This window comes from Eriocheir sinensis, chromosome 29 (genome assembly GCF_024679095.1).
Source record: "Eriocheir sinensis breed Jianghai 21 chromosome 29, ASM2467909v1, whole genome shotgun sequence".
Taxonomy (NCBI): Eukaryota; Metazoa; Arthropoda; class Malacostraca; order Decapoda; family Varunidae; genus Eriocheir; species Eriocheir sinensis.
In genome coordinates, this window is record NC_066537.1 from 4,352,943 (window position 1) to 4,366,527 (window position 13,585).

Here is a 13,585-nt window from a genome sequence, read left to right on the forward strand (position 1 = left end):
TTTCCTCTCCCCCACTTCTCTCTCTCTCTCTCTCTCTCTCTCTCTCTCTCTCTCTCTCTCTCTCTCTCTCTCTCTCTCTCTCTCTCTCTCTCTCTCTCTCTCTCTCTCTCTCTCTCTCTCTCTCTCTCTCTCTCTCTCTCTCTCTCTCTCTCTCTCCCCCCCCCATACTCTCTTTCCCCTCCCTACATCTTCCTTTCTTTCCTTTAACTCTTTTTTCCCACGTTAATTAGATTTCTCCCACGCACCTTTGAACACCTGGTATTTATTATGCGCAAAAATATATATTCATCAGGCACTTGCTAGGAGTATATGTGAATTCTTAATGCTCTAAATACTACAACCTCTATAGGATAAGGCTGTATGGATTAGGATAAGGATATGTACATTGGGATAGGGTTATTGTATGGTGTGTGTCTCTCTCTCTCTCTCTCTCTCTCTCTCTCTCTCTCTCTCTCTCTCTCTCTCTCTCTCTCTCTCTCTCTCTCTCTCTCTCAACCAACAGCATTCGGCGGTAAACTTAAATTTGGACCAACAACTTTTGAGTGACCGCTCCCCCTTCTACTACCACCACCACCACCTCTACCGCTGTCCCTTCCCTCACCCCTAACACTAACACTATCATCGCCGGCGCCGCCATCTTTCGTTAGGAGGCTCGTAATGCGGTTCAATTTCTCCTCCAAATCCCGCATCTGTTTCTGAAGGCCCGTGTATGTCTCTCGAACTTCCTCCATGCGGTCGCCGACAATCTCTTCCAGTTCCTTCAGCCCCGCCTTAAACTCGTCATTGTTCTCCTCACTCCGCTGGTAATCCCCCCGGCGTATCCTGCTCCCCCGCCTCGCTGATCGCATGCTCTTCCCCAGCTTGATGTCTCCCCCGCCCGTGGTCTGCTGGTCCGCCTCTCGACCCCTTAAGCATCGGTTGACATTCGCGAGGAGGTAGGATGGCACGCTGGTTTCCTTGACGTTCTTGTTCTTGACGATGAATAGCTTGTTGCTCTGTGAGAAAGGGGTATATGGGAAGGGAATGGTTGAAGTGGTGGTATGGTTGGGTTAGGTTGGGGTGGGGAGCGTATGGTTGGGTTAGGTTGGGGATATGAAAAGGGGGGATGGGGGGAGTCTATCTATCTATCTATCTATCTATCTATCTTGTTGCTCTGTGGGAAAGGGGTATATGGGAAGGGAATGGTTTAAGTGGTGGTATGGTTGGGTTAGGTTGGGGTGGGGAGCGTATGGTTGAGTTGGGTTGGGGATATGAAAAAGGGGGATGGGGGGAGTCTATCTATCTATCTATCTATCTATCTATCTATCTATTTTGTTGCTCTATTGGCAAGGGGTATATAGGAAGGAAATGGTTTAAGTGGTGGTATGGTTGGGTTAGGTTGGGTATGGTTGAGTTGGGTTGGGGATATGAAAAGGGGGGATGGGGGGAGTCTATCTATCTATCTATCTATCTATCTTGTTGGTCTCTTGGAAAGGGGTATATAGGAAGGGAATGGTTTTAGTGGTGGTATGGTTGGGTTAGGTTGGGTATGGTTGAGTTGGGTTGGGGATATGAAAAGGGGGGATGGGGGGAGTCTATCTATCTATCTATCTATCTTGTTGCTCTGTTGGAAAGGGGTATATGGGAAGGGCATGGTTGAAGTGGTGGTATGGTTGGGTTAGGTTGGGGTGGGGAGCGTATGGTTGAGTTGGGTTGGGGATATGAAAAGGGGGGATGGGGGAGCCTATCTATCTATCAATCTATCTATCTATCTAACTCTACTATCTTTTCTTTCCTTCTTTCTTTACATCCATCCCTGTATCTCTTTTTTTCCTTTCCCTTTCTCTGTCCTGTCTATCCTCCTGTCTCTCTATCGCTCTGTCTACCTATCTATTCATCTACCCGTCTATCTGTCTGTCAACCTCTTTACCTCCTCGCCTAAGAACACCGTCCCAGGAGCCTACCTTGAGGGGGCTGTTTGGCAGGTAGAAAACGCGGGTGTTATAGCAGTCGTAGGTGCAGACCAGAGCCACCTTCATCAGGACGGCGCTCAGTCTTGGGGGGGAGAAGGGTAGGAAGGGTTAGCAGGGGGAGCAGGAGGAGGAGGAGAAGGAGGAGGAGGAAGAGAGGGGTTATGCAGAATGGGTAGAATGGGAGAGTAGGGGTAGGAGGAGGAGGAAGAGGAGGAGGAGAAGGAGAAGGAGGAAGAGAGGGGTTATGTAGAATGGGTGGAATGGGAGAGTAGGAGGAGGAGGAGGAGGAGGAGGAAGAAAGTTAGATAAAGGAAGGAGAAGGAGAAAAGGAGGAAAAAGAAGAAGGAGGAGGAGGAGGAGGAGGAGGAGGAGGACAGTTAGATAAGAGGAGAAGGAGAAAAAGGAAGAAGAAGGAGGAGGAGGAGGAGGAAGAGGAGGGGATTATGCAACATGCGTAATAGTTGAAGGAAGAAGAGGAGGAGGAGGAGGAGGAGGAGGAGGAGGACAGTTAGATAAAGGAAAAAGAAGGAGAAAAGGAGGAAAAAGAAGGAGGAGGAGGAAGAGGAGGGGGTTATGCAAAATGGGTAATAGTTGATGGGAGAAGAAGAGGAGGAGGAGGAAGGGGAGAAGGAGGAGGAGGCGATTTAGCAGAAAGAGAAGGAGGAAGAGGAAGAAGAAGAAATGGATGAGGAGGAGGAAAGGGAGTGAGAGGAGAAGAGGAGAGCTATTATGCACACACACACACACACACACACACACACACACACTCTTACACCTCCCCCCTCCCTCTCCCCCCTTCCCCCCCACTCACTTGGACACCCTGACGTGGGAGGCGATGAAGGACGCGGTGGAAATATTCTTCTCCATGTGGAAGACCAACTCCGTCTGCTTGATGAGGCGCTCCAGGTGGGCCGAGTTGCGGAGGCTCTGCGGGGGGACGGCGGCGTTAGTGGAGGAGGAGGAGGAGGAGGAGGATTTGCATTTGAGTGAGGCAGCATGACGCCAACAAGTCTACATACAAAGAAGAGGAAGAGGGCGAGGTTAAGATGTTACTCAGCTTACATTGACATCGCCTACACCAAGAAGAGGAGGAGGAGGAGGAGGAGGGGAACACAAAGGAAGAACAAAGAACAGCCGACCTGATGGCCCTTACGAGGCTGTTTGTGACAAGCTACACCAACTATCTAATCAAAGGTGGAAGATGAAGGACAGCAAAGGAAGAGGAGGAGGAGGAGGAGGAGGAGGAGTGTGTCTGCACCTGCACGTCGCTGACCGCCAGAGCCACGAGCAGGTTGGAGAGGATGATGGAGACGAGGATGATGAAGAAGAGGAAGATGGCGTGGCCGGTGAAGTACAGCTTGGAGAGTCCCTCCACGAACTCCGTGCTGAAGTCCAGCTCGCCGATCATCATGGTGAGCGTCTTGACGAAGGTGAGGATGGGGCTGGCCAGCACGGGGTCCTGCTGGCCGCCGCCCTGCTGGACGTTGAGCGCCACGTAGAAGGCGGCGGTGAAGGCCAGCAGCAGGCAGAAGTACATGAGGAAGATGCGCAGGAACACCTTGGCCACGCGCGTGAACATGACCACATAGACGCCGCAGTTCGGGAAGCGGCCGATGAGCAGCATGCACTCCGTCCACAGCAGGAGCATGAGCCAGGAGGCCAGGTGCTGCTGCCACACGCGGGCGTCGGCGGGCAGCACCACGGCGGCCACCAGCACCGTGATCACCACGTGCAGCACGCCGGACAGCGAGCGGAACCATTGCAGCTTGTTCTGCAATAGCGACAGCACCTGCTGCAGGATGATCAGCACCTGGTACACCATCACCAGCACCCGCATCGTCTGGTTGGCGCTGTGAGGCAGGGAATCAAAGCCCTTCTCGCTGGGCGCCACCGCCTCCTCCTCCCCCGTCGCCACCGCCGCCGCCGCTTCGGTGTCGTTGGTGAGGGCGGTGTCGCCGATGACGGCGGTGGTGTTGGTGGCGGCGGCGGTGTCGGTGGCGGAGTCGTTCCAGACGAACTTGTTGAAGGTGAGCACGGTGGTGAGCACGGCGAAGAACAGGTAGAGGATGACCTCGATGAGGAAGAGGCGGCGCACGTTCATCCACTTGAGCAGCAGGAAGGTCTCGCACAGCGGGTGGCTCAGCAGCTTGGCGTGGCCCAGGTCCACGAAGGACTGCAGGTTCTGCACCTGGTTCTTGTCCGAGCCGCAGCACAGCGGCAGGAAGTTCATGGTGACCTCCAGCGTCTTGGTGTTGATCTTGTGCGAGTTGGTGACCAGACACTCGTCGAACACGGTGTCCATGAGGCCCGGCATGTAGTGCAACGTGTAGGCCAGCACCGTCTCGCCGTTGTCGTCCGCCGCGGCCATGTCGGCGCCGGCGTTGAGCAACGCCACCATGCACGGCACCGAGCGCGCGCGCGCCGCCTTGTGGAGCGGCGTGGAGCCCGTGCCGTCCTTGGCCCGCACCAGCGCGCCGGCCTTCAGCAGCAACGAGAGGGCGTGGACGCAGCCGGCGGCGGCGGCGTCGTGGAGCGGCGTGTGGCCGCGCATGTCGCGGTGGTCCACCACGCCTGGGCGGCGGTTCTCCAGCAGCAGCTGGATGCACGTCGTGGACTTGGAGGCGGCGGCGTAGTGCAGCGGCGTCTGCCCGAACTGGTTCTTGGCATACACGGAAGCACCGGCGGCCAGCAGGAAACGCACGCCCGCCGCCCAGCGCACCTGCGCCGCGCGGTGCAGCGCCGTTTCGTGGAAGGTACCGCCGTGGCCGTTCACGTGGATGCCGGACCCCAGCAGCGCCTGCAGCCCCTCCAGGTTCTCCGTGTCCACCATCTTGAGTAGCCGCGCGGCGTCGCTGTCCCAGGAACACACGGCGGCGGGGTCCTCGACGTCCGGCTCCGTGGCCACCCGCACCATGCGGGACCCCGCGGCCAGGCTCTCTGCGGGCACCAAGCAGGTGGTTATGGCACGGCGCCGCGGCCACACACACACACACACACACACACACACACTGTGACAAACACACTCACCTGAGGCGGGCATGTTTGGGGGGCGGGGCAGCAGCCTGGCGGCGGCGTCCTCGGGGGGCGGCGAATCTTCGGGTCGGGGGGGGGCGGCCTCAGGAGCGCAGCGCGGTCCTCGCTGGGGCGTCATGGCGCCAACACGACCCCGCCTGGGCCTGCGGCGGAGAAGGAGGGGAGGGGGGTTGTTAGTGTTGCTCAGGCACAAAACCACCACCGCCAGTCCTCCTGCTGTCACCTTCACCACCACCACCACCGCCACAGCGTCACTGGCCGGCCTCCCTTCGTCTTGGCCGTATAAGGAAGGGAATCGCACCAGCCTTCGCATTCCCATCACATCACGTACCCTTCCCTGCGCCTCCCTTCCCATCACCTATTCCCCCCCCTCACTCTGCCCTCCCCTTCTCTCCTTGCTCCGTCCCCATTCCCTTTCCATTTCTTCCCCTTCCTCCTTCCCTTCTCCCTCTTCTCTCTTATCTATCCGTTCCCCTCTTACTTCTCTCTCTTTCCCTCCTGACCCCCTTTTTCCTCATCTTCTCTCTCTCTCTCTCTCTCTCTCTCTCTCTCTCTCTCTCTCTCTCTCTCTCTCTCTCTCTCTCTCTCTCTCAATATATTAATTTTATTCCACGCTTCTCACTGTTACAACGAAAACAATTACACACACACACACACACACACACACACACACACACACACACACACATGCCACTCCTCACTTGGAATTTCCCTCTCTAAATACCCTTATGTGTGTGTGTGTGTGTGTGTGTGTGTGTGCGTGTGTGTGCGTGCGTAGGTTAAGAGTGCCAAGGAGAACAGTCTTTTATCGGGCGGAAGTGTCAGTCTCTCTCTCTCTCTCTCTCTCTCTCTCTCTCTCTCTCTCTCTCTCTCTCTCTCTCTCTCTCTCTCTCTCTTCGAAATAAGGTTAAGTGGCTGCGTTTCTGATTGGTAACACTGATATCTCTCTCTCTCTCTCTCTCTCTCTCTCTCTCTCTCTCTCTCTCTCTCTCTCTCTCTCTCTCTCTCTCTCTCTCTCTCTCTCTCTCATAAAAAGGGAGAGAGAGAGAGAGAGAGAGAGAGAGAGAGAGAGAGAGAGACGTGAACAAAATAAAATAAGTGAATAAATGAAAATAGAATAATAAAAATTCCACAGGTAACAACAACAACAACAAAAACAACAGAAAAATAAAGAAATCAAATAAAATATAATAAAATAAAAACTCAAGTGTAATTCTTTCCCTCTCGTTACCTGTGCGTGATGCGTTCCGTAATAAGCTTTTTTTTTTTACCTGAGGAGGAGGAGGAGGAAGAGGAGGAGGAGGAGGAGGAGGAGGAGGAGGAGGAGGAGGAAGGCTTGCAGGTGAACTAATCTGACCCGGATGTCATACCTCCCCTCCTCCTCCTCCTCCTCCTCCTCCTCCTTTTCCTCCTCCTCTTTCCCCTATTTTGTGTCCTTTGAAGCGAGAGAAGAAGATTGGAGGAGGAGGAGGAGGAGGAGGAGGAGAGGAGAGAAGAGGAGGAGAAGAGAAGAATGTAAAAGGAGAGGAGAGAAAGAGGGAAGAGAAGGAGAAGAGAAGAAAGAGGAAAGACAAGAGAGAAAAGAAGGAAAAAAAGAGGATAGGAGAGGAAAGGAAAGGAGAGAAGAAGTAGAAGAGGAAGGAAGACAGAAAGAGAAGAGGAGGAAAGGAAGAAAAGACGAAGATAGAGAAGACAAAATATAAGGAAAGGAAGAGAGGAAAGAAGAGAAGAGAGGAAAGAGGAGAGAAGAGGAAGAGAAGAGGAAAGAGACACGAGAGGAAGGAAAAGAAGATAACATAGGAGAGGAAGAGGTCGAGAAAGGGAAGAAGAAGAAGAAGAAGAAGAAGAAGAAGAAGAAGAAGAAGAAGAAGAAGCTGGGACCGAAGGATACAGAGATTAACACCGTGGGAAGACACCAAGGAGGAGGAGGAGGAGGAAGAGGAGGAGGAGGAGGAGGAGGAGAAGGTCGTAAAATTCATGTTCCCTTTCCTCAGTTTGTTTTCAGGTTATCAATTAATTTTTTTTCTTCTTTTTTTCCTTTCTTCATTTCCTTCGTAATTTGTTTTCATTTTCTCAATCTTCTTTTTTTTCCTTCCTTCTTTTTCTTTCTTCTCCGTCTTAAATTTATTCCTGTTACCCTTTTTTTATTCTTTTCTTTCTTCAACATTTCCTTCTTAATTTCCTTTCATTTTGCTAAGTCTTTTTTTCTTCCCTTTTTCCTTTATTCCTTTTCGTCTTCCGTTCAATCCTTTAACTAATTTCTTTCTCCTTCATTATTTCACGGTTAATCCTTTCCTTCTTTTATCTTATTATTCTCTTTAACTAATCTCTTTTTTTCTCTCTTTCATACGATAGGCACATTAAAAAAATTGTTTAGATAAATTCATGGCTAGTGAGGTTAGGTGGGGTTAGGTTAGGTTCACAGGAGCTGCCTTGTGTAGACCTATAACCTCTTGCAGACTCCTTACGTTCTTATGGTGTGAGTTTTAATACTATAGATACATTTAATAATAGGAGAGAGAGAGAGAGGTTAACTAAATTCATGGATAGTGAGGTTAGGTTAGGTTAGGTTAGGTTAGGTTAGGTTAGGTTGGGTTAGGTTAGGTTAGGTTAGGTTAGGTTAGGTTACGTTAGGTTAGGTTAGGTTAGGTTACGTTAGGTTACGTTAGGTTAGGTTAGGTTAGGTTAGGTTGGGTTAGGTTAGGTTAGGTTAGGTTAGGTTAGGTTAGGTTAGGTTAGGTTAGGTTAGGTTGGGTTAGGTTAGGTTAGGTTAGGTTAGGTTAGGTTAGGTTAGGTTCACAGGAGCTGCCTTGTATAGACCTACCGACCTCTTGCAGACTCCTAACGTTCATATATTCCTATTACTTCAGTGACATATCTCTCCCCTCTTTGTTGTTCTTATTACCAATGTTTTCCCTCCTTCATTAAGTCATTGGCAAGGTGATGTTAGTATTGGCAACGGCGATGTCTACATACCCTTCGTTTTGATAAGGGGAGAGAGATGGAGGAGGAGGAAGAGGAGGAGGAGGAGGAGGAGGGGGGTGAAGGAAGGGAAGGGAGAGGGAAAGGGAAGTTTGTGTGTGTAGGCAAGTGTGTGTGTGTGTGTGTGTGTGTGTGTGTGTGTGTGTGTGTGTGTGTGTGTGTGTGTGTGTGTGTGTGTGTGGAAAGTCCTTGTCAAATACACCTGCTAAAAATTAACGAGTGAAAGCCGCAGGTGAGAGAGAGAGAGAGAGAGAGAGAGAGAGAGAGAGAGAGAGAGAGAGAGAGAGAGAGAGGGGGGATTTTTCCATTCAAGACCCATAATCAAGCCTTTAGGGTCACATTACTCCTGTTTTCCCAAGCCCACAGAGAGAATTATCCGGGTTTTCATGGTTGGTATTCCCGTTCAAGAAACAGAAGTCGTGTCAAACTATCACTGGGATCACAAAACAGTTCATAACGAGCCCGACAGCAATTTCTAGGAGAGGTTTTTCAAAGAGGCGAACGGAGACCCCGAGACGCCTAAGGATATTCGACTCTGACGCTTCCTAATACCTCTGTGCGACTGTCATTTGTTATTTTTTTGTTTCCTTATTGTTTATAGTTTTTTGTGACGATTCTATTTATACAAAACAGGTATCAGAGAGAGAGAGAGAGAGAGAGAGAGAGAGAGAGAGACCTTGAAGAGACAGCTAGCACACGTACACGGCATTCTTCCTCCACCTTCCTCCATTCTTCCCTCCTCCTCCTCCTCCTCCTCCTCCCTCTCTGTCTTGATCCTCCCCAAATCGTGCCATTCTCCATTCCCTGTAACTCTCTCTCTCTCTCTCTCTCTCTCTCTCTCTCTCTCTCTCTCTCTCTTGCTTTCAAAACTCTCTCACACGTGAAATTAAACTTCTCCGTTCTATTTACGCAGAGAGAGAGAGAGAGAGAGAGAGAGAGAGAGAGAGAGAGAGATTACATTACATAACTGATACGGTGCGTTGTTTTTACGATATATAGTAGTAATAGTAGTAGTAGTAGTAGTAGTAGTAGTAGTAGTAGTAGTAATAATAATAACAATAATAATAATAGCAACAAAAAGCAATATAATAAAAAGACGAAGATGATGTGAACGAAAAACAAGAAAAATAATAATAATAATAATAATAATAATAAGCCATAGTTGTTGGTATTGACGTAAATAAAGAAAAAAAAGACTACCACCAGCATCCTGTGACCTTGAGGAAACTCGCTCCCTCCATCCTCCTCCTCCTCTCTTCCTTCTCCTCCTCCTCTTCTCTTCACCTCTTTTCCTTCTCTTCTCTCTTTCTCCTCCTCTCTTCCTTCTCTCTAGCAAGGAAAAAAAAAAGAGGAGGAAGTGGAGGAAGAAGGAGGAGGAGGAGGAGGAAGATGAAGTGAGGATGGAAGAAGGAGGAGGAGGAATATGAAGTGAGGATGAAAGAAGGAGGAGGAGGAGGAAAAGACAAAAGGAAGAGGAGGAGGAGGAAAAGATAGACAGAAAAGGAGGAGGAGGATGAGGAGGAAAAGACAAAAGGAAGAGGAGGAGGAGGAAAAGATAGACAGAAAAGGAGGAGGAGGAGGAGGAGGAAAAGACAGACAGAAAAGGAAGAGGAGGAGGAGGAGGAACAGACAGACAAATAAGGAGGAGGAGGAGGAAAAGACAGACAGAAAAGGAGGAGGAGGAGGAGGAGGAAAAGACAGACAGAAAAGGAGGAGGAGGAGGAGGAGGAAAAGACAGACAGAAAAGGAGGAGGAGGAGGAGGAGGAGGAGGAAAAGACAGACAGAAAAGGAGGAGGAGGAGGAGGAGGAAAAGACAGACAGAAAAGGAGGAGGAGGAGGAGGAGGAAAAGACAGACAGAAAAGGAGGAGGAGGAGGAGGAGGAAAAGACAAAAGGAAGAGGAGGAGGAGGAAAAGACAAAAGGAAGAGGAGGAGAAGGAAAAGATAGACAGAAAAGGAGGAGGAGGAGGAGGAAAAGACAGACAGAAAAGGAGGAGGAGGAGGAGGAAGAAAAGACAGACAGAAAAGTACGAGGAGGAGGAGGAGGAAAAGACAGACAAAAAAGGAGGAGGAGGAGGAAAGGAAAGACACACAGAAAAGTAGGAGGAGGAGGAGGAGGACAACAAATACACCAAATGAGGAGGAGGAGGAGGAGGAAAAGAAAGACAGAAAAGGAGGAGGAGGAGGAGGAGGAGGAGGAAAAGACAGACAGAAAAGGAGGAGGAGGAGGAGGAGGAAAAGACAGACAGAAAAGGAGGAGGAGGAGGAGGAAAAGACAGACAGAAAAGGAGGAGGAGGAGGAGGAGGAGGAGGAGGAAAAGACAGACAGAAAAGGAAGAGGAGGAGGAGGAGGAGGAAAAGACAGACAGAAAAGGAGGAGGAGGAGGAGGAAAAGACAGACAGAAAAGGAGGAGGAGGAGGAAAAGACAGGCAAAAAGGATGAGGAGGAGGAGGAAAAGACAGACAGAAAAGGAGGAGGAGGAGGAAAAGACAGACAGAAAAGGAGGAGGAGGAGGAGGAGGAAAAGACAGACAGAAAAGGAGGAGGAGGAGGAGGAGGAAAAGACAGACAGAAAAGGAGGAGGAGGAGGAGGAGGAGGAAAAGACAGACAGAAAAGGAGGAGGAGGAGGAGGAGGAGGAAAAGACAGACAGAAAAGGAGGAGGAGGAGGAGGAGGAGTAAAAGACAGACAGAAAAGGCGGATGAGGAGTATGAGGACAAGACAGACAGAAAAGGAAGAGGAGGAGGAGGAGGAAAAGACAGACAGAAAAGGAGGAGGAGGAGGAGGAGGAAAAGACAGACAGAAAAGGAGGAGGAGGAGGAGGAAAAGACAGACAAAAAAGGAGGAGGAGGAGGAGGAGGAAAAGACAGACAGAAAAGGAAGAGGAGGAGGAGGAGGAGGAAAAGACAGCAAGAAAAGGAGGAGGAGGAGGAGGAAAAGACAGACAGAAAAGGAGGAGGAGGAGGAGGAGGAGGAGGAGGAAAAGACAGACAGAAAAGGAAGAGGAGGAGGAGGAGGAAAAGACAGACAGAAAAGGAGGAGGAGGAGGAGGAGGAGGAAAAGACAGACAGAAAAGGAGGAGGAGGAGGAGGAGGAGGAAAAGACAGACAGAAAAGGAGGAGGAGGATAAGGAGGAAAAGACAGACAGAAAAGGAGGAGGAGGAGGAGGAAGAGGAGGAGGAAAATACAGACAGAAAAGGAGGAGGAGGAGGAGGAGGAAAAGACTGACAGAAAAGGAAGAGGAGGAGGAGGAGGAAAAGGAAGAAGAGGAGGAAGATAAGGCAATTACTCACTCCCTGTCCTTCAAATCGTTTTCCTTTCGGCTGGTCATTCAAGGGGTAACCCAAATATAAAAAATAATACATACACAATTATCAAGTCCTTTTTTATTGCGTTAGCTTAAGTATTTCACATCTTTACAGTGGCTCGTTTTGAGATGTTTGTTGTTGTCAAGGTTTATCGTACATGATACAATTATACACATGTTGTTAATGAATGCAGCATATATAAATGGCACTCGTCATCAGTAGATTCTTAGGCGTGAAGCATTGCCGCACACATTCCAAAAAGTGGTACCTCAGCAACCCAAGGATAAATAAGTCATTGAACCGCAGGCCGGGCCTCTATATAAACTTCAAAATATATATGTAATTATTTTCCGACACAGCGTTATGCAGGGAAGGGCAAGACTCATCAAATTCAAGCTGCACGCACTAACTGTAGCATTTGGTGGACCATTTTCCTCCTTTTTCTGTCTGTCTATATTTTCCTCCTCCTCCTCCTCTTCCTTTTTTGTCTGTCTGTCTTTTCCTCCTCCTCCTCCTCCTCCTCCTCCTTCGTGTCCTAGTTTTGTTAACTTCCTGTTCCTTCGTCATTTCACCTCCCTCCTCCTCCTCTTCCTCCTCCTCCTATTTCCTTATTTTGTTGGCTGCCAAGCCTGTTCCATTCATCCACCACTCTATTGGTGAACCAATTCTTGCCAATGTCTTTGTTGAATCTGAATTTGTCTAACTTAAAACCATTGCCACGCGTCCTACCTGGCTCTTTCACTCTCAAAATTTTATTGACATCCCCTTTATTAAATCCCTTCATCCATTTATAAACTTCGATCAAGTCTCCTCGCAACCTTCGCCTTTCTAGAGATTGTAGATTTAAATGCTTCAGCCTGTCTTCATAAGGCAAGTTTCTCACCCCCTGAATCATCTTTGTCATCCTCCTCTGTACAGATTCTAACATCTTGATATCCATTTTATAATAGGGGGACCACAGAACTGAGCTGCATAATCGAGATAAGGTCTAACTAGTGCTAAGTAAAGTTTGAGGATGACTTCAGCGCTCCTATTGCTCACGCTCCTTGAGATGAAACCAAGTACTCTGCCCGATTTTTAGCCTGAAGCATTGAGCCCTAGGACGGAGGTCAGCGCTCACTAGGACTGCTAAGTCTCTCTCACGCCCAGACCTGCTTAGAGGAGTGTCATTTAAGGAGTAATTGTGTAAGGGGTTATTCCTACCTACACTCAAAACTCAAAACTCAAAATGCTTCATTCTCTTTTTGTCTATTCCTTCCTTCCTTGTTTCCTCCTTTTGAATCATCTCTCTCTCTCTCTCTCTCTCTCTCTCTCTCTCTCTCTCTCTCTCTCTCTCTCTCTCTCTGTATGTCTTTAAGTGTGTGTGTGTGTGTGTGTGTGTGTACACAGTATATCTTTTTCCTGCTTACATGTTAACATAAGGCAGCGCTAACGAATTGAGTCAGACTGTCAGAGCATGTTCGTGTACGTAGTGGTACCAGTATTGGACGCGTTAGGACTGTCTATATATACCAAGTCAAGTCAAGTCACTCTGCTTCAAAACTGCGACCGGTACGCGCAGGAGGCGGTTTTAGGGCGGAGCAGCGGGATGACGTCACTTGAAGCTAAAAAAAAAAAAAAAAAATACCCGCCAGTTCAGGGGTGACTAAAGTTGGGGCCGTATGTGCACTCTGGATGTGTATTCTCGCCTCCTTTCACAGCGCGTTCAGGCAAGCCACTGACGAAAAAAAAAAAAATTTATTGTGCTATTGCGTGACTGTAATTCCATTGCCTACAAACGGCGGTGTAGGGTGTGAGGGAGGGCATGATGAAGTGATTGATTTAAATTAGTCCGCCTTTCCTCGTTTTCTCTAAATCCCTGTTTCTACATTCTCTAGTTTGGCTCCAAGCAGTGTCACGCATAAACCACGCCTCGGCCGTGTCTCCTCCCACAAACCTGCGTATGACTTGACTTGGTGTATATAGACTTAGTTAGGACTCAGGAAGGCTGATCCTAACAACAATCTTTACTATTATCTACTTTCCAAGATGTAATAACTTAGGGGAGGGGGCACGAGAACTCAGATTACCTTGGAGGGGTCCACTGCCGAAAATTTTTGAGAAACCCTGATCTAGAGTTCCATTGACTTGGCGCACGGCATTTGACCGTATCTAGGCGCGGTATTTGCCCTTCATGAGACCGCCGACTGACTCTACGAACGGCATCTTACCGTGCCGGGGCTCAATAGAAAAGCTAGGAGGAAAAATAAAGAAAAGAAAATGCAGAGGGAGAATTTTCCGTTGTGACTTCTCCCGTAATTTGAGAAACAT

The 13,585-nt window shown here is 49.2% G+C and overlaps 1 protein-coding gene across 5 annotated transcripts in view; it reads right to left on the minus strand.

The window, feature by feature from the left end:
* Nucleotides 1-406: 406 nt before the first annotated feature.
* Nucleotides 407-13,585, minus strand: part of LOC127004787 (transient receptor potential channel pyrexia-like) — a 32,864-nt gene continuing 19,685 nt past the window's right edge. For all 5 annotated transcript variants that reach the window (XM_050872917.1, XM_050872919.1, XM_050872918.1 and 2 more), the window contains 5 exons: nt 4,980-5,128; nt 3,211-4,889; nt 2,764-2,879; nt 1,944-2,034; nt 407-995 (listed from right to left, as the gene is read on the minus strand). In XM_050872917.1, the coding sequence (XP_050728874.1) occupies nt 492-995; nt 1,944-2,034; nt 2,764-2,879; nt 3,211-4,889; nt 4,980-5,103 (2,514 nt within the window). In that variant the 5' untranslated portion in view covers nt 5,104-5,128 and the 3' untranslated portion in view covers nt 407-491. The remainder of the gene's footprint in view (nt 996-1,943; nt 2,035-2,763; nt 2,880-3,210; nt 4,890-4,979; nt 5,129-13,585) is intronic.